Source organism: Dermacentor variabilis, chromosome 3 (assembly GCF_050947875.1).
Source record: "Dermacentor variabilis isolate Ectoservices chromosome 3, ASM5094787v1, whole genome shotgun sequence".
Lineage (NCBI taxonomy): Eukaryota > Metazoa > Arthropoda > Arachnida > Ixodida > Ixodidae > Dermacentor > Dermacentor variabilis.
Genome location: NC_134570.1, coordinates 205,102,627 through 205,127,943, shown reverse-complemented (window position 1 = coordinate 205,127,943; position 25,317 = coordinate 205,102,627). Strand labels below are relative to the sequence as shown.

At 43.9% G+C, this 25,317-nt stretch overlaps 1 protein-coding gene across 3 annotated transcripts in view; it reads right to left on the bottom strand.

Annotated features, from left to right (window-relative positions):
• Positions 1–14,304: 14,304 nt before the first annotated feature.
• Positions 14,305–25,317, bottom strand: part of LOC142576602 (unconventional myosin-XVIIIa-like) — a 353,054-nt gene continuing 342,041 nt past the window's right edge. For 2 of the 3 annotated variants that reach the window (XM_075686803.1, XM_075686804.1), the window contains exons 32-33: positions 22,289–22,444; positions 14,305–16,792 (exon numbers count right to left, since the gene is read on the bottom strand). In XM_075686803.1, coding sequence (XP_075542918.1) covers positions 16,678–16,792; positions 22,289–22,444 — 271 coding nt within the window. In that variant the 3' untranslated portion in view covers positions 14,305–16,677. The remainder of the gene's footprint in view (positions 16,793–22,288; positions 22,445–25,317) is intronic. The other variant, XM_075686805.1, reaches the window with a different exon arrangement.

The window sequence follows — 25,317 nt, the reverse complement described above, 5'->3', positions numbered from 1 at the left end:
GCTTTGGGTTCAGCGGGAGCAGTGGTAAAGCAGACATGTCCGTAATAGGCATTAGTAAGAGGCGATTGGAGGATCGGTGGAAGAAAAGTAGAGAAACGACAAAAGACGGAGACGTACAAAAGCACAGTTCGCAATAGGGGATGAGAAAATTTGGGCGTGGTACTTCATAGCGGTTTTTTTTTTTTATTGTTTAACCTAGGTAGTACATTAAGCAGTTTAATAGCAAGAGCTTGGTGGCGCAATCCACCGCCCCGTTCCAAAGGGGATGCTGATAACATCCATCCATCCAGAGTGGTGCAGCCGCCTGGTAGCGTTAGAGTTCAAACAGAGCTAAAACTGCGGTAACCCACTATATCCTGCTTCGCTACTGATGGAAATTTTTGGCGGAGGCGTAATTGTGAATACGATTACGCCACTGTCGGAAATTTACACCAGTAGCTAAGCAGAATATATAAATTGGCTTTTTTGTGGTTGAGCTTTGCGCCACCAGCTGGCGCCACCAATCTGGCCGCTCACGTTTACGCCCCCGCTAAACCGACAAACGCCCGCGCTTGCCGGAATACCGGACACGCTAAAAGTCTCTACTGTCCAGAATAGCCCTGATTGAGCTGCGTTTTCATTTTCTTTGCGTAAACGTGATTGCGAGAGCAATCAATCGTACAACCGCGTAAGGTTGAAATAGCTGGAATTTTGTACCCGTTTTTATCACGGGCAGGGCACTTGCTGCACGTTATGGCCGGCAACGCTGCTGAATTTTAATACGCCTGTCTTTAGTCAGGGCTGCTACAGTGTCCTTGCTAACAGTGCATGCACTTTTGAATAACGAAACTTTAGGGCGACTTGTTAGATTTCTGCTTACTTGCACATGATCGGATGGTGGTGACATCAAAAGAAATTTACTCCTCGGCTGTCAGTGACAAACGAAACATTTGCGCCTACTTAATGGCTCGTTCGCACGTGATCGTAGTTTTTAGTACGTAATAGTGAAACTTCTTTTCACTTGACTGATTATTTTGAGTGCTCATAGTGATAATCGTGTCGCATAAACTTAGGTACGTGTGCTGTTGGCGTTTTGTTTGCGTAACAGCGATTGCCAAAGTAATCGTAAAGCTGCGTACGTTCGGAATAATAGAACCTGGTTGGCGTATGTATCGCGATCTGAGAATTTGCTGCCCATGATGGCCAGTCGTGCTGCTGAATTTAACAACGCTTGTATTTACGGCAGGTATAGTTTTTGGCTAACAATGTCGTGCATGTTGTCGTAATAACGAAACATCTGGGTGACTTGTTAGGTTTCTACTTATCTACACATGAGCCGGATGCATGCTAGTATATGGTGTTAAGCTCAACTTCACGTCTCAGCTCTGTAACGACGAAACGTGCGCGCTGATGAGCTCGTCCGCATGTGGTTGCAGTTTTTTTTATTATAGGAGTTTGTGAGAGTTGACTCCATCACACGCTCGTAGTGAGTGACCGTGTCGCTTAAGCTTCGTCTGCCATTGCTGTTTTGTTTGCGTAACAATCGCGATAGCAATCATAAAAACTGCGTAAGGATGGATTAATTGAATTTACTTATTTCAGTACTCTGAACATCACGCAGGGCATCATAAAGAGGGGTGGGATTCCATACAATAAGTGGAAATCATGGTTTTGAACGACGATGGGACAGCTTGTCGCTGACCTTAGAATGAAGGAATAATCGTGCAGGTTTGTACGTGAATGTGGGATGTGGAATACAGGTGTAAGCATCTGTATCGCTATCGGAGCACTTGCTGCATGTACATGACGGCTAATTGGCCGGCCGCACTGCTGGACTTTACCACGCTTGTCTTTACAGCTGCTGTACCAGTCGTAAAGGCAAGGGTGGTAAATTTCAGCAGTGCGGCTGGCCAATTAACCATTACGTACAGCCTATATATATATATATATATATATATATATATATATATATACACATGCACGTGCCAAACAGTGACATGCACATTTTTTGAAATAACGAAACTTTCGTGCGACTTGTTAGGATGCTGCCTATTTGCGTGTGTGGTCGGATGCATGCTATTATGCGGGTAATAAGATTAGGCTTAGGTCTCATGCTTCCTGTAACAATCGACACATTTACGCTACTTATAATATAGCTCGTTCGCACGTGGTCGTATTGTTTCGTATTATTAATGGGGAATGTTTGTCGATCTTCGTTGACTGCTAAATTTATGTCACGCGCCTGCACTCACTGATTAACCGTGTCCCTTGAATTTCATCGAGTTTTCTTTGCCTAAACGCGACGGCGAGAGCGATCGTAAAACGGCGTGCGGTTGAAATAACTAAGCATTTGTGGCCATTTGTACCGCGATCGCAGCACTGTTGCACGTGATGGTTGGCCGGCCACGCTGCTGAATTTTCCCACGCGTTTCTGTCATACAATGCCGTACATGTTCGTTTCTGGGAATAGCGAAATTTTGGGCCACACCTTGTGAACTGCTGCTTATTTACGCGTTTTCAGGTGCATGCTAGTATGTTCGTGAGGTCAAGCTTACGTCTCAGGTGTCTGAAACAATCGAAACGTTTACGCCTATTAGACTATTGCTCCGAATTCGCACAGTGTCGTATTTTTAGTAATGGAGTCCCGGCCACGGCGCCCACATTTTGATGAGGGCGAAATGCGAGAACACCCATGTACTTAGATATAGGTGCACGTTAAGAGCCCTATATATATGTGGTCCAAATTATTCCGGAGTTCCCCCACTATGGCATGCTTCATAATCAGATCGTGGTTCTGGCACGTAAAACCCAATTATTTTTTTTAGTAATGGTGAACGTATGTCTCTATCGACTGTTAATTAAATGTCTGTGAGGTGATTTACTGTGTCGCTTAAGTTTTGTCTACCTTTTGTTTTCTTTGCTTAATCGCAGGAGTTCCGAATAACGGAACTATATTGTAGGCATTTTTATTTCAATGGCAGCACCTCGCACACAGGGCGGTTGATCAATCGTGCTGCTTCAGTTCTCGCATTTGCTATCATTTGGGCCAGTGTATGTGCTGACATACGGCAGGCCCAAATTGGATAGGCAGAATTAGATGTATGCATTAAGAGACAAAGCCGGCAATATCATTACTAATATGGATGAGATAGTTCAAGTGGCTGAGGAATTTATACAGTACCAGTGGCACCCACGATGATAATGGAAGACAGAACAGTCTAGAGGAATTTGACATCCCACATGTAACGCCGGAAGGAGTAGAGAAAGCCTTGGGAGCTATGCAAAGGGGGAAGACAGATGGGGAGGGTCAGGTAACAGCAGATTTGTTGAAGGATGGTGGGCAGATTGTTCTAGAAAAACTGGCCACCCTGTATACGCAATGCCTCGATCATGACCTCGAGCGTACCGAAATCTTGGAAGAACACCAACATAATCCTAATCCATAAGAAAGGGGACGCCAAAGACTTGCAAAATTATAGACCGATCAGCTTACTGTCCATTGCCTACAAAGTATTTACTACGGTAAGCGCAAATAGAATCAGGAACACCTTAGACTTCTGTCAACCAAAGGACCAGGCAGGATTTCATAAAGGCTACTGAACAATAGACCATATTCAAACTATAAGTCAGGTGATAGAGAAATGTGCGCAATATAGCCAACCCTTATATATAGCTTTCATTGATTACAAGAAAACGTTTGATTATGTCAAAACCTCAGCAGTCATGGAGGCATTACGGAATCAGGGTGTAGACGAGAGCCGATTGTAAAAATACTGAAAGATATCTATAGCGGCTCCACAGCCACCGTAGTCCTCCATAAAGAAAGCAACAAAATCCGAATAAAGAAAGGCGTCAGGCAGGCAGATACGACCTCTCCAATGCTATTCACATCGTGTTTACAGGAGGTATTCAGAGACCTGGATTGGGAAGAATTGGGGATAAGAGTTAATTGAGAATACCTTAGTAACTTGCGATTCGCTGATGATATTTCCTTGCTTAGTAACTCAGGGGACCAATTGCTATGCATGCTCACTGACCTGGAGAGGCAAAGCAGAAGGGTGGGTCTAAAAATTAATCTACAGAAAACTAGATTAATGTTTAACAGTCTCGGAAGAGAACAGCAGTTTACGATAGGTAGCTAGGCACTGGATATCGTAAGGGAATACATCTACTTAGGGCAGGTAGTGACCGCGGATCCGGATCATGAGACTATAAATTGATCAGAAGTATAATGGACTGGGCTGCGTTTGGCAGGTGTATTCTCAGATCATGAACAGCATTTTGCCATTATCCCTCAAGAAAAAAGTGTGTAACAGCTGTGTCTTACCAGTACTCACGTACGGGGCAGAAACCTGGAGGCTATACGAAAAGGGTTCTACTTAAAATGAGGACGACGCAAACGAGCTATGGAAAGAATAATGGGTGTAACGTTAAGAGATAAGAAAAGAGCATATTTGATGAGTGAACAAACCCAAGTTAATGACATCTTAGTTGAAATCAAGAAAAAAATGGGTATGGGCAGGACAGGTAATGAGGAGGGAAGATAACCGATGGAAGGGATACGTACTGGATTCCAAGGGTAGGGAATTCGTGTAGCAGGGGGCTGCAGAAAGTTAGGTGGGCGGATGAGATTAAGAAGATTCAGGGTGTCTACCAACCGGGAAAACCGGGAATTCTCAGGGATTTTGAGTAGTCTGGAAAAACTCAGGGAATTTGTGCCTCTGTCAGGGAAAATTAGCAGTAATTTTATTGAAATTTAGCGCCGAAAGTTGCGGTAATGCTGGCTCGAGTAACAGACGGGAATCGTAATCAATCGTCTTTGACGATCTCTCGTCGGCTGGAGGAGTTGCCAGCTGGTGTAGTACAGTCAACGACCAACTTTCCGGGATGCCCGATAATCTGGACGGCTTCGCGGCACCACCGCGTACCCCATTGAGTCAGTGTATGAGAAAGACTGAAATTTCAGACGCAAGAACCCTTCGCCGTCCGATTTTCCGGACTTTTTACCATGACCGCAGGTCCGAAACGGCATTAATCAAAGCCACCACCGCTGCCGTTTCGATTACCTCGCCGCCTCGAACCGGCGCTCTCGCACGCAGACGCGCTGGCAGCAGTAGCCACCACTGCGGCAACGCTAAGCCTAGCTTCTTCGACGTTCGCCATTAAGCTTCTTGTCGTTGGGTGCCGTGTTTTTCATTGAAGAAATTCGCTGCTGTCAGCAACGGCACCAACTCTGCGTTTGTGGTCCTCGCAATTGGCTTAGAAGCTTGGAAAGCACGGTGCATTGCATAATGCCGGTTCCTGAAAGTCAACTTTGGCTCTTTACAGAAATGTTACTTGGTGAAACATACGCAAAAGTATTGTAGTGAAGCACAACAAGCGTGAGAAGGGGCTATTGCCACAGGACACAGTAGGTATTCCTTATTTCTACACGCGTGCACCCGGTATTTCCTGTCACAGTACGAGCACCGATATGCCTAATGCGTGTACCGAAAGACCTTCACAGCGTTTTCGAATGTGCCTATGGCGGTTTGAGTCCTTAAGGGCAGTAAATTACATGCATTTATTTTTTCCAGCTGGCCGATTTTTCGGACGTTTTCTTGGCCCCTAGGGAGTTTAAAAATCGAACGTGGACTGTGTAACTGACCAAGAAGCTGGTTCAGATTGTCCGTGGGGCGAACGAGTGGCGGAAGGAGGACAAGAACAGAAAGGATCTACGCATTGATGAAGTAGCGGGAAAGGAAACGTGCTGCCGCCATTTTTAACTAGCTTGCGCTCAAAAAACAATGTTGCGGCTGATGCTGAGATGCAGGTGTTCCTCATCCAAACCAAAACAAACTCTTTAAAGCAGTGAACCACAACACTGAGGCGTCGTGCGTGGGCTGAGAGTGTCAGGACACTTGAGGTTGATCGACTTACGAGCTGTTGAGAGAGAATCTAAATTGTGACACAGCTAAGGCCTCATACCGCTGTGCTTGTTATCAGTTGATAGAAACAGCTCACATTCGAAAATATTTGCTTCTGTACGCATCTCCTTTTTATTCGTATTTGAGAATGTCCGACTCGATTTGCAATCTTTTGCGAAGACATTTTATTTGCTGTACATCTTACTAACCCCTCTTTTCTATTCTCTTTTTGAATAACGTAAACACTACTCCTTAGTATTCAAATTGGATTAAGTGTGTTTTTTTTTTCATGTGCTTACTAGAGAGTGACAGCATCGGGCAATATAGTTTCAGCCCACCTTGACATAAAACAGTTCTGCATCACCCAGGGAATTTTCCAAAGGCACTCAGGGAAAACCTGGAAAACTCAGGGAATTTGGAAATGTCAACTTGGTAGACAGCCTGAGTTTGCAGGGACAACATGGCCACAATTAGCACATGACCAGGGTAGTTGGAGAAGTATGGGAAAGGTCTTTGCCCTGCAGTGGGCGTAGCCAGGCTGATGATGATGATGTGTTGACATGTGTGCGCGACGCGCTTGACAAGATTACGAGACTGTTGCATCCCCATATTGTCATTATACATTTACAGGAGTTATACAGTCGACATTCGCCTTATTTTTTTATTATTGCGATAGAAATTGTATACACTCCTGACGAAATTCCGCTGACGTGGACGTGCGCCGTGGTGGGTATAGTGGCTTCGCGGGCGCTGTTCCCGTGCAGCTCAGTGTCGAAGTTCGCGTAAACTTGGCTCTGGATAGGCATCGTTGCCGAAAGCAGTAAGAAGCGATCACTTGTCGCTGCTGCCCCGCTTCATTACGCCAGTGTTCATAATGCATGTTTACCGTCAGGGAGATGTGTTCACGTTTGGCTTTGCGCGCGACACCGTTTGTTAATTTAACAGGGAAGCGAAGGTTTACTGTAATTTACAGTGGCGATAACACGTACAGCTGCTTAATTATAGCCGTCTGGTAATTTGCTGTCCCAATCGCGGCTTCGCTTTTCGGACGAAACTGCTACATAATTTACTGTGATTTGCTCGCTTGACATAGCTATGCTGACGTAGAGACCAGAATTCCTATGATCTTTGTGCAGAGTTGAAATCATTACTTCTTTTCTGATAACTGTTAGCTCAACGAGTTTGTATTAGGCCACAAGGAAGCAAAGTTGCTGTCAGAACCTGCAGATTGCTGTTAAACGTGCAGGTTGTTAACATGCACATATGGTGCATAGCAATTTTTGTACACATTTCTAACACATTTTTATTGCATACTTTACAGCCATGCTGTGTTCTTGCCATCAGCCTGGTGTCACTTTGGGTCAACATCGTTCTTCGTTGATGATCAGCACAGAAACAAGCCCACGGAAATCTGCAAACTTAGTACCTCTGATCTCAGCAGTGTATTTTCGTGTCTGCGACCACTGGAACTGATCCTTCAGGATGACTAATAAATTGTTTGGCGTACCCGTGATCTCTTCTGTTCTGCATCTGAAACTATGGATGAAAGGCTTCACCCAGCGTGTGGCGTCTTCCTTATGGGCCGATGTACCCGTGAACTCTGGGTTAATTTTTGTCTCTGTGACTATTCAAGCAACTTCACAGAAATGCCCCACTAAATTTCTTAGTACACGTGAACTGCAATGGAGTTGTCTTCGACCGCTGATACAGCCTGCAGTGAGCCTTAATAAAATGTTTAGTCGCCAAGATACCTGTGAAGTATTTGTATCTGCTGCCATGAAAGAACAGCCACGCTCTGCCACTGGTAACTTCCATCGAGGCTGTCTGATACCCGTGAATTTTTAGGATGAAATTGTGTTTGTGTGTGGCCGCTGAAGCAAGCCCACACAAATCCTAGCTTTTGGTACGGGTGAACTCATATAATACATTTTTCTGGCTATGACTGCTGAAGCGAGCATGCTGCAAGCTTTTAGTTAATATTGTAGACGCCAAGGTACCTGTGATGGCTTCAGCAATATTTGGCTGTGACTACGGAAAGGTCACATTCAGCTTCTGTTTACTCGAGGCCTTCAAGCCTATGAACACTTATGGTAAATTTGTGTTTGTGACCATTCAAGTACAGTAGGTGTCTTGTAACTTCTAGTGCCTATGAAATCAGTTTGGGATTGTGTTGAAGCAAGAGTCTTGTAACTGCTTATGTATCTGTGAACCCTCCAGTAATGTTCATGTTTGCAACTGCATGCTTATGTGATCCTGTAGTAATTTTTTTAATGCCCAGTGCGTCTATAAAATATTTAGTACTTTTATTGTGTGCAAACACTGAAGCAGGCCTGCATGAAATCTGGAGTAGTTTCCTTCATGGCTAAGACACCTCTGAACTTTCCAGTAAATATTGCATTTATGTGTCTGCGACCGTTGAAGTGAGCCAGCCCCCACAGTAGCCCTCCTACTAACTTCCTTTGTACCCCCCCCCCACCCTTGCAGAGGGCTTTTAAAGTTCTTTTACTGGCCGAGGTGCCATCTGCAAATTATTAGCTCAACTGAAATGGTCTCGTCACTACATTAAAGTGTCGATGTTTGCTCTGGTGACCTTTACCAAAACTTGTTATGGATGCATAGCACATTTGTCCTATTAAACGGATGGTGATACAGCAGCTGTCTGTGTCTATATATGACCACTGAACTAGTCTCAAGTAATTTTGTTAATGCCTAATGTAGTTGTGACATCTTTAGCATAACTCATGTTGGTGTGTATGTAACTACTCAATGTGGCCTAGGGAAAGGCTTGCAACTTGTGGCTAACATATCTGAACTGTTCAGCAAATTTTGCATTGATGTGCCTGTGACGACGGACCTAAGCCCCACATCAAGCCTCGTGATAACTTTCGTAGTGGCCCCACTGCGAATTCTTAAATTTTCTTGCTATCCAAAGTGCATTTGTAAACAGTTTGATTCATGTGCACTTTTACTAACCATGGTGCGGCATAAATAACTCCTAATGCTGAGCATGTGTGATGAAATTATTGAGTTTTATTTGTTTGCATTGATGGGCTTTACTGAAAACTGCTGAGTGCATTTCAGAGTTTAACTATATTGATCTTCCTGTAACTGTTTTATTGAAATAAATGCTGTATTTTGATGATATCGTCAAACGATTCAGCAGCCTGCAGAACTTAGTTCTGTAGCTTCGTTGCCATTAGCACAAAAAAAAATTAAATTATGGGGTTTTACATGCCACAACCACTTTCTGATTATGAGGCACACCGTAGTGGAGGACTCCGGAAATTTAGACCACCTGAGGTTCTTTAACGTGCACCTAAATGTAAGTACACGGGTGTTTCCGCATTTCGCCCCCATCGAAATGTGGCCGCCGTGGCCGGGATTCGATCCTGCGACCTCGTGCTCAGCAGCCCAACACCATACCCACTGAACAACCACGGCGGGTGCCATATTAGCACAGAAAAGTATGGCTTTCATGTCCTTGTGTTTGAATTAATGCATTTTTATCAAGTTGTATGTACTGTATTCGCTTAGCATAGCAGGGAACCATGCGCAAAATGCTTAGCTGCACTGCAGCCTTCATTTAATGTGCTTTGAGATGCGGTGGGCTGTATTCCTGGCCTGTCTCCTTGTACTTCAGCTTTTGCATGACAAAAATATTTGGTTGCCTTATTGGACTGCTGGGATGGATCTTCAAGAGCCATGCAGTTCCTTTTCATCATTGCCCACAAGCCATCACAAAACCAGGCCAAGCTTACTTTGTTAATGGTATGTAAATTGCAGCAGGCTTGCTGCACTGCTAGGGCCCATTCTGAGGAACGTCCCAGTTTTGGTAATTTGGGTAATCGCCCTGTCGATACACTAAATCCACAACCAAGTGTCCCACAAACATCCTTTGGGCGACTGGTAAAATGTCCCAGAAGCATCCTACATCCTGACAAAAATGTCCTTAGGTTGTACTCTGGATTATCCAATAAGAATACTCCGTATTTAAACGTGTCTTGGACATCCGAATATTCCAGGGACGTTCGAGTGTACCATTTTGGATCTCTGCTGGACATCTGTAGGACGTTGGTGCTCCAATGGGTTATCTTCAAAGGTCCTGTGGACGTCCGAATATTTGATTTTGATGTACGATGGACGTTCGTTGGATGTGAAATTCTCTTGCGTTGAACGATCCTATGGACATCTGTAGTACATCATCGGGACTTTAAGGATGTCCGACGGACGTCAAAATATCCTTTGTAGGACATCCTTTGGACATTCAGTGGAGATCTGTGGTCCAATGGGTATGCGTGTGCTCGCTGTGTTCTCGTCACTAAGTTCGCGTTGAAGCGATAGCATGACGGTCACTTCGCTCGCTGCTACTGTCGTGCTTCCTCACATTTTGACAGCGAGTGTCCGCGGTCATCGAGTGTGATGTGTTCATGTAAATTTGCCTGTGCGCGCTGACACCATGCTTGTTAATTTAGTTAGTATGCGAATGTTTCCCAGTTTAAACGGCCGATAAAGCTATCCTTCGTATGGCTGTCTGTTTATTTGCTATCGCAATCGATGCTTCGCCTCTGGGCGAAAGTGCAAATTTTTATAATCTCTGGTATAATTTGTCATCTCATGTGCCCTCCTAAATCAGTAGTTCTAAAAAATCCATTCTATCGTCGCAACGCAAGAAGCACCTCACGATAAGACAAACGCTAGTGACTTCTGCAACACCAGTCAGAACTTTGCCTGCATAGGCTATGTATACACATTCATATATGTATAGCATCAGAGCTCCAACATATTAACTACCACTGGTGGCTTGCAGTTTCGTAGCGATTCTGAGTATGTCACCTTATTTGTACGCAACACCAGACCAGCTTCTCTGCAACAACGGCTATTGAACTTGAAGCTGACTGACTCCAAGTTCGGCCCAGGCACTGAAAAGGCTGTGCTGTGGGTTGTGAAAGTGGTGGCTAGCTCAAAGGCATAATTATAATATTTTGCTTCATCAATCTTAATATTCTGTGCAATTACGCAAAGATTATATTTTTCTCTATCATCTAAATTTGTGGCTGAAAATTTACAGAAAAGGGGAAAATTTCCTGCACAGAACATCACGGCATGGAAGAGCACTGGGCAGTTCCATTCTTCATGATCACCCGCCTGGCACAGGTGGGGTATTTAACTAATTAATCTTTTCAAGGTTCATTCCAATATGACATATATGAAGCACAGTGTATTAATGATCTGGAGACGTTATGGCGTTGTGTTATAATTCGGACATATCAGAAAATGCATCTTTCCCTTTGTAGGAAACTAAAAGATAGAACCTCTGGAAGACCGACTATTCACAACTGTGGGTCGAAAATGATAAGGATGCAATGTCCTGGGACGTCTCTATAGCATGACCTAAAATGTTATGTAAATTTAGAGAGAGCACTCATCTGGAAAGCAGACACAACTGCCTGTAAAAGAAAAGATTTCCCACCTTGGTTGCACATTTCAATCATATCCGTGGTGACGCAATTCAGAACTTTGCCGACAACAACATTACTGTGACATCTACTGCATGTCTTCAATAGGACGTGGGACGTAATAGATCTGTTTTGGCCATCCATAGAATAATTTTTTTGCTGTCTGGGGACTTTCAAAAGCACGCCGTTTTGAAGAGACAATTTAGCAACACATATAACTACATATCAAGATTTAATTATTTCATTGACACCAAAGAAATTAAACATATTTAGTACGTAACGTCCAATGTCGGGCATCCTAGTAATGATGTCTGACGGTGTAGGAGATATAGAGTGAATATAATTTATCTGTTGTTAGCAACGATCAAAATGCGACATTCTTTGTTTGTCCACAGAACTTCATTTATTGGAAGTGGACGTTATCCGAACATCCAGTGGATATCCGCTAACATCACGTTTCAGAGCAGACTTGTAGGCTCGGACTTTATCTGTATAGCGATCGTATACTGGTGGTCCATTGAAATGCAGTGTTCGTTCCTGGTTGCCTAACGTGGTGTAGATTGCATTTTGCGTGGTTCCTGCCGCATTTTCCAACTGAGTGCACCACATCAAATTCAGGAATTCATGCTGCAGGTGGAAGTTTCCTTGAGGGAGTGCAACCATTGAAAAATAAACCCCAGGACAGCAGGCAAAACAAAATCGTGGCAGATTGGGCTGATGTTCCATAGTGGACATTTTGTAGCCAATCAAGATGAAATTCAGATGGCTTTTTGTAGTGTAGCAAGGTGTAGCAGTGACGGCAGCCCTGCACTTTACCTGTGTCCACCTTATGCCTCTGCCTGTGGACTCATCACATCAGCACAATCGAATGCGTTTGTTACACTACTGAAAAAAAAACTAGGTCAGGAATTAGAACCGCTAACGCTCCAAGTATGCAATCGTGTACTTAAATTGTGATGTCTCAACAGCTGCACACGCATTCATTAGAAAGACTTGCATGTGACAAATTACGTGAAATGAATTACTCATAACTATAAATACAGTTTGTAGTAGTACACTGTAATTCAATGATTACTTTCTTTACTCCTTAATGCTCACTGCAATTCGATTACTTTTCTTTCATTAACCAATTACATACAATAAGTTGCAATGTTGACGAACCAAGCTGCAACAGGCAATGCAGGTTTGAGCACTTCAGTTTGGTCATGCCCCTCAGCAGCCTCACTGATGAGCATGTTAATACAGGCAAACCCTGGTGCTCAGTACATTTGTTTGCTCATCCAAACATTGCACCTGATTTTGACCGACAACGTGAACTGGCACTGCTATGGCTTGGTATTGATAGTCAGTTTGGACACTGATTTCAGGAAATTGCCTACGGAATATTTTTTCAGGTTTTCATTTGCCTTACCGGGAGACCCTTCTCAGGGACATGAAAACAATGAAGCGCTGCACTTTACAGAATGCCCAGGCGTAAGCATCGTGTTATTGAGCAACCACAATATTGTGTGCAAAGTATTTAGGTATTACACCCCTCTCCTTCCGTTCAACGTGCTCACCGAGCAATTTCTCATTGTCGCTGCTGGTCTCTTGAGAAAAATAGTGATGACCGACACAAATTTAAAAAAAATTGCTAGTGAAGGCAAACGAAGTGTAAAGGGCTGTAGAAGGCTCGATGAAATAGCCAGGCCAGGTTGTTCTATTTACTGTATTTGTACAACGTTAATAAAAGTTGGGAAGAAAGTAACATAAAAGTAATTGCTCAATTACTTTTGTGTGGCAGTAATTGGTCACTGCAACAAACTTCATAGGAAGAATTAGGTTACCTTTCTTTTGTAACGTGCACAAGTCTGATCATGGGCAACATTACACGCTCTGGTTTGTCAAAGTGATGTTACTACACTTCGTGTCTCTCACAACTTGCGATTTCGTACACCCTTACGTGTGCACACCTGAAGTTTCGAACTACATTTTGCCAAAGTGGGTGAAATCCGGCTATATATGCCACGAAGCTCTGTGTGGCCGATGCTGAAATCGAACCTTTGTCTTCTAACACAGCAGCCCAGTGGTTTAACAGTTAGGCAACGATTAAACACATGCTTCTCTCGTGCCAAATTCACTCTTTAGAATGTCTAGCCATGCCAGTTACCTTTTTCCCCTATTACGGGTAGCGCAACAATATTTTGTGTTCAACTGCACTGCCTTCGGGGTCGGCCCATATTTTCTGTTGGATACCTACAAAGTGGGTGAAATTTGGCTATAACACCATTATATTAAAAACGGACTGCAACAATGTGTCTCTATCGGCTACCATGCGGGTGCTCGGAAGCATCAACCCAACTGGAAAAAATGCTTCACAGCAGACCACGACATTTGGTTCTTTGTTGGTTGGATTGCCTCCTACCATTACCAATATGCAACACACAACACCTTACGGCACGCCATCTGTGCAAGCAACTGCACTGCTGTGGACTGTCTCGTCAACGTGGAAGCCCTGAAGCAGCAAGTGCAAGCACTGACCAAGAATGTGCCTGCGTTAATAAGCCAGAAGCCAGTGCTGCACGTAATTCGCCAACCAATTGTTCTGATATGTTGGTCAAGGCCGAAATTGCTATTAAGAAAAGGCTGACTTGTGGGTGCTGCAAAGAGCTTAAATGCTTTGCAGAGTGGCTGACCTATAGGATTATGTAAGAAAGGCTAGCTGATCTTCCCTGAAGATAGTTCCTTGGTAGTTCCACGACGTAGCCAGGTGCTTAGAAATTGGCCAATATTTCATCGTTTCACAGTTGACACCCTGCTAGTCTTTAAACATGTTGGAGTTAAAGGTCAAGTGCCATGGGCAACTCACCCGTTGTCGCATTCTGTCCATAAACGCCGCACACATTGTCATACACTTGTGCACCTTCCGCAGGACAAAAATCAGTCATCGTGCTGCCAAGATTAAATGAAAACGTGGAAACAAATATTTGTAATTTCTCTTTATTTCACAAGCACTCACACATAGGGGATATACAAACACCGCTGTCACTGGCTTTCGACCAAACATTTCACGCCTGTTTCCAGCATAATTACAGAATTATACATACATTTACAGCTATAGTATGTTCTTGTACGTATCTGAAAGGGTGGGGCCCAAAAAGGGGTGTATACAACAATCTAGGTGATCAACACTCGCTGATCAGTGCGCCACAGCCTAAGTGCAACACAGCGACTCCAAGTTGCAATCATTGCCCTGTCCATTTCTGACTGAAAAAAAAGGAAATAGATTGGGAAAAGAATAGTGTTTTGTAGAGATGTCATAAAACCTAAGTAGCAGAACACAAAAGTGATGTCAGGCTAGTGACACCAAAATTATCCGTGATAGTTTGGACAGAGTACATAAACCTTATTAACCAATGGCACCAACACAGTCAATCGGAGTGCCTAGGTAGTAAGCCATCTCTGATGCAAAACAGCAAAAAAAAAAAAAGATAGAAAATATAAGTGACATTAGCACAATGATATAAATTATATGCATGTTCCCAAGAAAATATACAAGGCCATAAATTTCAAAAAAACAGATCATAAACAATGTTAGGTTTCAGAACAACAACAACAAAAAAAGAAAGCCTGTAAATCTGAGTGGCAACAAGTTCTGCATACACCTATATTTCACTTTTTCTTTATGCTCACAATTTCAGACGGAAACAACAACACAATGCAAGAACTTGGCCATGGTGCAGAAATAAACATAGACCTTTACATAGATATAAACCTATTTATCTGTTACAAACAAACATCACAATTCTCGAATAGCCTCAGTAAACAAATTCACTGAGCTTTGAGCAGTTCATTTCCCTGGTAAAGCTCACAATAAAATGCAACTAGTGCAAGCATATTTTTACACTGGTCAAAATGAACACTGCAGCCAAGTGGGTGAATAAGTGTACAAAATTCAACTCTTAAGGTATGGGTTGTTCTCGACACTGCTTTGTATATGAAGCTAGCGAAAAGAGGCATCAAGTCATGGCCAAAAAAGCTAGCAATATCCTTGAAAACTTTGTCTAAAAAAGCAAGGCACTTGCTGGCATGTCCGGTTAAAGCCACGAACATGTTCCAGGCAAGGGCGAGATAAGAAAGCTGTAGTGGCATGGCTTTGCATGGCATACAGCAAAGCCAAAGGCAACCAGAAACAAGGCTCCAGCGAAAAACATTCTGGTGTATGCAAAGGAATCTGGCATTTTGTGTATATATATATTGCCAGGAAACTGCTTGTGTGAATATGCGTTGCAGACTTCACCCTGGTAACTGGTTTTGTGATTGCCTCAGTGATGGCCAGTTAGGTGTACGGGCTTATACCTATTCACCTCAGTGTACAGTGTTTTTCATACTGGCTGAACTCTAGTAACTCCACAAAATCTACCATCAGTGGTAAGCTTAAGGCTTAAAAATTCTGGCATTCGCACAAAAGACTTGCAGCAAACACCGACAGCCACTGCACATTCCAATTAATTAAGGAGCAAGGCATCATCTCTAAGCAGTAATATGCCGTGGTGGCATGTGGCCTTCCCACCTTTGCTCACCAGAGGTTCTGCACATGCTCTGTGGCGTGCTTGTGAGCTTGATGTGCATTGCAGACCATGCCGGCACGTTAAGTATGCAGACCATAGCTTCTCTATCAGGATTCTGCTCACTGCAGTTTATGGTGGTCGCTGCACGTGCGACATATATCCTGCTCTGCGATACAATAACTGTTCTATGCTTCAGGAAGTACTACTGTGCTGCAGGACTCATAACTAGCAAGGTCTCAACAGGAGAGATTAGGACTTCACATGGAACAGAACTCGGTTCTGTAACTGCACTTTGGGTTAATGCAAAAAAAAAAAAAAAGAAAAGAAAGCGCTACACCTTTGGCTTCAATGCTTGTCTCATTTGCTACCTGCTAAGTCCTCTTCAATAGTCCCACTCCTAGGAGACTTGGTAGAAAAGATGGGCAGCGAGTCTGAGGAATGCATGTTCCTCAAGCAACAACAACAAAAAAAAAAGGTGAACAGGAAAGGCATACACTAAGTGACCTCGGCCGACCTCGAGGTAGGTGGCCAATTGAAGAATGAGGCAACGAGACTATGGGGTAAGTCAACTGTGGCAAGGACGGGCCATGGATTGGTTGCCACTCGTGTCGCAACGTCGCGTACATCACTAGGGACAAGAGGAACAGGAAAAAAAACATATTCAGGAACGTCGGTGGTCCAGTTACGGTAATGTGCACTGTGCTTTACGACAGTCTGCCAGGGTCCAGCGGCGGCCGTACAGCCTCGTTCCCACCAGAATGCAGCAGTAGCACTTGCGGCGCAACATCACACGTCCACGAGCTGGTCGTCCTTGTAAGAGGTTGTTCGACCACTGCCAGAGTCAGCCAGCTCAAGCTCGGGGCTCACAGATGACAGTCCAGAGATGGGACTCTCATTCGATCTGTTTGGGGGACAGAGTGTTGCCAGTGCGGGATGAGCAAAGAAGCAAACATCAGGCCCTGTCACTTCTTGGCTGTGCTCCCGAGACTACACGGCTAAGTGACCGCAAGAGAAGCGAACATAAGCTGGCGGTGAGCATCGCCATACAACAGATCTGCAGCAAGCAGTGTTTAACGGTCTGGTGTGGGCATGCTGACAGGCAATTCAGCTTTTCTTGACAGAAAGGCAATGGTACAGAGTTTTAGCTTGTCCACAATTCTTACCATTTGCACTTTACCAGGTTACCAGAGAGGTGCATCGCAGCAACAATGCCGGTGGCGACAGCTTGTGATGCTTTGTCTAGTCATAATGCCCAAGCCACCTATTGTGTTCCACAAGTGTTTGTATAAAAAAAAAAATTTAAAAATGAGACAGGTTCATGATTGTGCCTCTGCCTAAGCTTTACACCAGAAACGTAGTAGAATGTACTTCATTAATGCAATGTGTCTGTTTAAACATGCATGCCTGCATCGCTTTTTTGCTCACATGGAATCTAGCAGCTGGATGACATATCATACCATTAAAGTTTGGCGATGTACTGAATGCTGATGCTGAAAGAGCATGTTTGCTGGAAACGAAGTAACCGAGGGGAAAACAAAGAGTGACTGTAATGGCTCATTTATTTACGTTCTTGCTCGCAAACGTTGGTCCCGGGAAGTCTTGCAAAACGGGATAGTGTCTATGAGGTTCTACTGTAAAAGCTACTAAATCTTGTACAACTAAGCAGTACACGCAGAGAGAACTCCAAAAGATTTCGGGAACCCTCTTGCCATTCTTTGCTTCCTCCTTTCTCCAAAGACAAAATACTGGCAAAACATGACCTCAATCATGCAGGCTATTTTGATGCTACATGACATGGACGGTAACAAAATGGCCGGTTATTTATGAAACTTATGTTTTGTGGCATGGCAGCACCAACATGAGGCACCCAGAGAAATATGCCTAGTAAGTGGCATCACCGGTACTGCATACTAGCTAGCCCGAAAACAGCTGCTGATTCCAGGGCAAATTTAAGCATTATGAATTTGTATAGAGCAGCTTAAGGTCAATCTTCCTGGAGATGTGCATAAATACCTAACTGACTGATCAGCCAAAGGCACATTACTACAAACTACAATAGTATGACAAAGGCAGAAATGCTCAAGCCATTAGACTAAAATGCTATCGTATGCAGCCGAATAATCGCATGATTTCTAGCAGAATAGCTGGACAGACCACACAGTGAAAAGTCTCAATCAATTCTGTGTAATTTGTTTCAGGACAGTACTGAAAGCAAATAATTATTGGACTACATGCAAATTTTCCAACAGAACACTTTTGAAATTCAGCAAGACCATGACACACTTGTTAGAACATGCTACAAGCACTCAGAAAATGCATACAGGTTCTTAGTACTGACACACTGAGTTGAAGGCAAGAAGGGATTTTTCATGGAAAATGTGCAGGTGTTAATATGGCGCAAAGATATTGTCTTCCAGGCACTCGCTCCGCGAAGGGCCACCACGCAACGAATGTTACTGAATGGTGTTCCTGGCTCTCAATAAATCTGCACAGCTTGGGTACTCAAATTCCATACTCAGCAGTATTATAGCAGGATCGTATTATTAAACATCTCACTAAAATAGATCACTATCTCTGCTGTGCCAGGGAATTACCCTGATTATATCAAGATGCCCAAATTCTGAGCTGCTATGCTAGAAGGTGTACATATGTGAGCGCTTAGCTGCTGCGGCAGTAAAATATGCTTGAATGCCCCAGTATTTTTAATATAGCATTTACATGAGTTTTGGAAACCTATAGTACTTCGTTCCATACATAGCAGTCAACACTGTGGAAGCTACGCAAGAAGGTCGGTCAAGAAAAGCTATCACTCCACGCATTCCATCCATGCCTCGCTGCGTGTCAACAGCATTCTCTTGTGCGAGCATGCACGTGAGGCTCCTTGCGACAGTTTGGAAATAGATACCCCAAAAGAATGACAAAAATAAAAAATGATCTAAGACAACACATTAGCAGCCGTATACCACAGTGTGTTTGTTTCGAAGGATTAAAACTTGTTTCGTTCAATACTGAGCCTATATAAAAAACAGTTATGCACAATTGCGGTAGAAAAACGTCGAACTATATCCAAGCGCAAACGAAGCCCCTGCAAGAAGTCTCTCTGGCCTCCACAGCGTTGAGTGCTATGTGTGGAACCGAGTATAAGGAAGAAAGAAAGCTTTGAAGCTGCAGAAAAATTTGTCCTGGTCTTGGGATGAAGCCCAGGACCAACACCCTTTTTGGATGGTCACTCTACAACCTGAGTTAACCAGCAAGCAAGTAGATTATGGAGTGTGGTGAAATTATTCAACAACTCGAAGCACACTGAACATGGCAAACAAGTTCTGTGGAAGCCCACAAGGCGGGGGAAGGTTCAGGAAAAGAGAAAATTGTCAATCATCCGAGCGTAGCAGGAAGCTATAAATAAAACACAAGGCGAGCTTTCCTTATAGCAGAATCTCAATCATACATATCTTTTAGAAAATGTGAGAAAAGAACATACTAACCGAGAAAACGTACAAATGGAAGTCACTAAAAAATTGACAGACTCATCTGTAGTAGACAATTACATAATGTCAAGCATTGCGTGAATCGTTGCAGCATGAAAAGCTGACACGAGTCGTGTTGCTGGGGCTCGAGCGGCCCTGAGCCCATCAAAATGCTCCACTCGAAGAAGCTTGAATTGGAGAAGCGCAAAGGTAAGCTTGCCACAGTTGCAAAGAGGACAACACGCGTCACTGGGGCTCGAGTGGTCGGGGCCGCTCGAGCCCCAGTGACGCGTGTTGTCCTCTTTGCAACTGTGGCAAGCTTACCTTTGCGCTTCTCCAATTCAAGCTTCTTCGAGTGGAGCATTTTGATGGGAAGTTTTGATCTGCCACCATCGTGGCATGCGACAGCGACGCATATCAAGCGGGTAGGGCATCTCAGTGACCCGTGAAGCATGTTGTCATTTTACAATTGTGTAGTGTTTTAGGACTGTGATGAATAATATAAACGAAATCGAGCTGGTGGGCAACACCGGAATACAATGCCTACGATTCCCCTAGAGCGATACACGACGCTGCCTTTGCGCCGCCTGCAGCAGGGAACAGCGGCGAATTTCGGTCACTGCCTGTTAAATGCATGCAGTAAGTTCCCACTAGCACTAAGGCCCACGCGCTGTGAAACAGATAAGTGAAGCTGCTCTTTGCAATAAGGTGGGCGGCGATTGTTGTGAATGCACGGTGCATTAACCCAGGAGATTTGTTGGTACCAGAATGAGAAACTGAGTGCGCACCAGCATTTTCATGTGATACGGGCGGGCCAGAATCGTGGGGAAGCTGCTGCTGCGGACGGCTACTGTTCTCGATCGCACATGCCTCGCACGTTTTCTTGATTATAAGGGATCTAGCGGCCGGAAAACATATCATATTGCAGTTTGGCGATCTACTGAACGTTTATGCCGAGAGATCTTGTTTTTTGGGAACGTATGAACTGGCAAAAAATAAGCGTATCTGCATTAGGTCACATTATGTTCTTGATCATGAATATTGGTGGTGGAAAATCATACGTAACAGGATTGTATCAATGAGGTTCTACTGTATAACTTTCTATATTGGTATTATTTCTTGCACTTAAGTATAAATAGTAAATATGCGGTATAGTGATTCCATATTCGGTATGATTATGCATATAATGCACATTTTCTGGCAAGGCACAATTCCCTTTCGTGTTGAAAAATTCCTACTTCAGTAAAAGCTTGTTAATTTGGCAGCTGTAAAATTACAAATTATAGTTGACTCTCAATACAACGGACCCTGATAGTCTGACAACAAACGTCCATTTTATCCGAGTCCATAATATCCAAAACGCCTCACTTCCGAAACATTGGTCGCGATGTCTAACAACGTTATTGCAAAGAGTGATTGACGAATGTCCAAAGTATAAAAAACAAACGAAAAAAGGTCTCAGCTTCACCCGAAAGGCGAAGCATCGATTGCGATAGCAAACTAGTAGACAGCTATGCCAAGTAAGGATAGTAGTTTATATCGCTTGATAACCGCGGAAAGTCGCTGTCAATACATTGGAGTGACGAAGCGCAGCAGCAGCAGCGAGTGTATTGTCCTTCGTGCTGTCTCTCGCTTCAACGCGAACTAAACACAGTGCATACGAAGCTACCGGCACTGGGTGCACCTTGTCCACATTGCTGTTCGCTTTCAAGATACGGCGGCAGTGCTGCTGTGCCGTAAGCAGCAGCCGCCGGAGTAGAACCCTTCTCTCTCTTGCCTCCCCCGGTGCCTTGCGCGCAAAAGAAGACGGTGCATTTCTGCTCTGCCCTCCTCTCTCGTGCGGGCAATATTGAGCCACGATCGTCGGCTGACCCTCGCAAGTCAGCTGTCAGCCTGTGTCGACACTGAAAAAGTATGCTTTATATACCCAATCTTGAAAAAAACTGCTGCTAATTTCGTGTATTGTAGTCAATAGTCTGTTGTATCATGGTTCATTAAGAGCGAATTTTGTTACATTAACAAAATAGGTAGAACAAATAAGGTTGAAATATGGTCTGCTATATCTGAAAGTCAGTTGTAAGCAGGTCCGTTGTAATGAGCATAGACTGTATTATAATTCATACTAGAAGATTAGAATGGTGCTATCAGATATATAGCATGTACATAAATTATATATAAACATACACATATAAATGTATTGCACAGGAGACTTGTTAATTTATTACCAATCTGGTGCATGTCAGTTAATTTGGCATAGGAGAGTACACATGGTGCAGAAACATTTCTTCATAATAATGTAACACTATAGGTTTGAATTACTATCGACACAATACAAGGCAGCCCGTTACAAACCAAAGCCTCCCAATTCTGATGCTTTCATTGACAGTGTTGAAACAGCTGTGATCCCTACGATAACAAAATGCAACCACGGCCATGGATGTACTTGAAATTCTGGAGCAGTCGTGCTCAAAATTTCCTGGCAGCACTGTGTGCACAGTTAACCACGTAGTAGTACAAAAATTCGGTTGCACAAAGGAGGAGTGTCATCCAGATCTTGCCAAATACATCTGGCACACATACCAAACCATCTTTTCTGGAGGTTTTCCTTGGCTATTCAGTAATTTAAAGTTGACAACCGGAAAATAGCACTATCTTTGTTGACCTCGTGTGGTATGAACTGGGATTTTTTCACTGCATAATACAAATGCAGCACAATATGCATAAGATACTGCCTGTGGAAGCAGTGTGCACACTATAATGAAGCCATACCGGGACGTGGAGGACAGGCAGGCGGTTGCAGGCATCCACTGCCCACACAAGGCCATGGCTGGCACTCCCCAGCCCATTCAAGGCAAGCAAACAAGGCAATAGGGGAAGGCGTGCCGTGCTGTTAGGGTTCAGCAGCTCCGGCATGCCTAGAGCAAGCGTACCTACTGAGTGACACAGCAGCCGAACTGCGGCGGCTGCTGCCGCCGGTCACCGGCAGCGGAGACATGTCCCCTACAGAGGACATGCGCGACTGGCTACCCAGGCCATGCCTCCGGAGGAGCGTGTCAATGTCCACATCGTTGTCGCTGTCCGAATCACTGCGAAGAGAAACGATAAAAAAATGGGCTTGAGCAACACAAGATTCCTGGCATGCATTTTACACTTTCAAACAGCAAATATTACTTGCCTCAGTCCAAAAATAAAAAGTCGTACTAACAGTCAATCTAAAGTGAAGTTCAGAGGAACATAAGGCTGCATTTGTGTCACACAAAGCCACCAAGAATTCAATTTGAGTCCCAAAGCCAAAGCTTGTGCAAATGAGGAACTCCTGACAATCACAAAACCACTGTGTCAGGCACTTAAATACTCATTAGGAACAAACCACAAACCGCAAACCAAAGCGAAAATAGTTTTAAAGCCTCTGTGAAGGACTATCAAGTGATCTTAGAACAGTAGAGTAAACGATAACACTTTCTTTCTGCACTCAGTCGTGTGTAAATCATTGTGATATTCATTGCAATATTCAAATATTTTTGAAAATTTATGGAACAAATAAATAAACCTCTGATACATCATTGTGTTTTACTAGGAAGGAACTTGCAGGCTTGTTGACAGAAGGGGAACGAGAGGTATTTTGGCACAATAGCAAGCAGGCTTCTCTGGGACATTATCTTGTAGGAAAGACGGTAGCACAACTTCACAACAACTTGGCGAAATGTTGTGCTCTGAATGGCTGTACACTTTGTCAAAGATTACCTAATGGAATTGCCGTACGCATGCTTTTTTAATCACATGGCATAATCCTAAAGTTCCCATGCTGTTTACCTTTACGTGTTTATGCAAAGGCAGCTATGGTGTTGCACCATGCATTTGCAGCATGGTGTAGCACTGGCATATATTGTGGCACATCGTATTCTCTCAAGAGAACTTTCATAGCTCTCCTGTTCACACTTAGTTGTTAGCAAGCTAAATAGTTTCAGCTTGCCCTGTGCCTTGTCTTGGAGGTAATCTGCGGTGGGCGCAAAGACTGGGCTGGTGGCTTCGTGTGCACTATGTTCTTGCATGCCTGTTTGGAGGTGGCACAATCATGTTTCTTAGACGCACCAAAGCACGAGCCAGCTCAAAGCGTTTGCTCGCGGCTGGTGCTGCTCTTGATCACACCAGCGTTGTGACAGCAAGTGTCCATGGTCATTGAGTGACATCTGTTCAAGTTTGCTTGTTACATAATTTATTTAATAAGCGAATGTTTTATGCAATTTATATGGCTGATAAAGCCATCACCCTTACTTCATGTAGGTGTCTAACACATTTTGCTATTGCTATCACTGCTTCGCATTTCGGGCAAAATTCCAACTTTCTTAATAGGTTTCTTCAGATCTACTTCAACGGTGCATTGACAAAGTCGGGTTTCCCTGATACTCTGTCTTTGACCCTCTCCATGGGAGAAATACCTATATTATGGTGCGTTTTCTGGACACAACTCGTTTCCTCGGACTGCCTGATTTTCCAGAGGTCACTGTGGTCCCTAGGGAGACCAGAAAACCGGATGATGACTGTAGGATACAAGTGAGGTATTTTAGTACTGGATGCATTTTTGCTGTCTTTCCACAGTACTCATTGCTGTATAGAGTTGGAAATTAAATTGTGCAAACTGAGACATGACAGGCAATCTGGTCTAGGTCGCATAAGATAAACTAGGTAAAAGAAGAGAAACAAAGATATATGTCTAAGTTGATAACTTTCAACTGATGTTTATTGATGTGGCCAGTGCCTTATAAAATGCAACAGTAGATCACGGTCTCAGAAAGTCTACTCCTTTCTCTAAGAGCGCAATGGATGTGTATCCCTGCCTCTCCTTTTGTCCTAGTTTAGTGTGCTACCTACACCTAATCATGCGGTACCAAATGGGCCCAACATGCTGCACCTATGGTAAATCAGTTGTGCGGAATCGTTTAAGGTGGAGGAAGTATCATGAAAGGGAAAGATTGTGATCCACACAAATGTAGCACGAAGCTACAAAGCACAACTGATTTGCCACATTCTGCGTCCCTGTCCTTCGAGTTGTCGATTGATTCACCCTCATGCTGCGATCTGCTAGTCTCCTGATTAGCTCATGGCAGAGCGACCACGCCAAAAAGGCGTTAGTGCCGGGTTCTAATCCCAGACCAGGATGAATTTTTCCTCAGGTGCGAGGCACTCTTTCTATGAAACCCATATGTGTTTCCTTTGTAGCTTGTGCTACATTCGGGTGGATGACTATCTTTCCCTTTCCAGTTACACCTATGTGAGCAAAAAGTACAGGACAAGCGTGAACTCAACCAACCTTACTTGACAAGCCCATGAACGTGGTTGCAACTACGTGCTTGTCCTGTCTTATACGGTATGTATTCGAATCTAGGCCAACAGTTCTTTTTTTCAGATAAACATATACCAAACTCTAGGGTTGGCTTAGATTCGAGGATTTTAAATAACGCGCCAGTTTGTAATTGAAAATAATAAATATGGTGCATGGCTACTGCCATCTAGAAAAGTCAGTATTGCAGCCACTGCTAGCCATGCCAGTAGCCAACCGAAGTACATTAGTGACGTCACCATTTTGACCTGTGTTGTATCAGTACGGTGGCCAAGTATCAGCGTGCGGCATGACCTTGTCGTAATGGCAACAAACAGGCGATGCCACAAATAGAAAGTTGTGCTAGCTGTGGAGGCATCGTCAAACATTCAAGCCGGGCAGGACCTAAGCATTGATGAGAAAAATGCCTGTCGTTGGAGGGGGCAACGGGAGACACCTTTTGCGTGTGCTGCAACGAGGAGATGATAGCGATAAGGAAGATAAGCGTGCGATTGTTAACAAAGAGGAGCTGTTCACCGAGACAGCGCCTTGTTTTGACGTGTACGAGCCGTGCCCCACTGTCTGCGCATGTGTGCGTGCGTGGACGCAAGCTGTTGCGCGTCCGCAAGCGTATGAGGC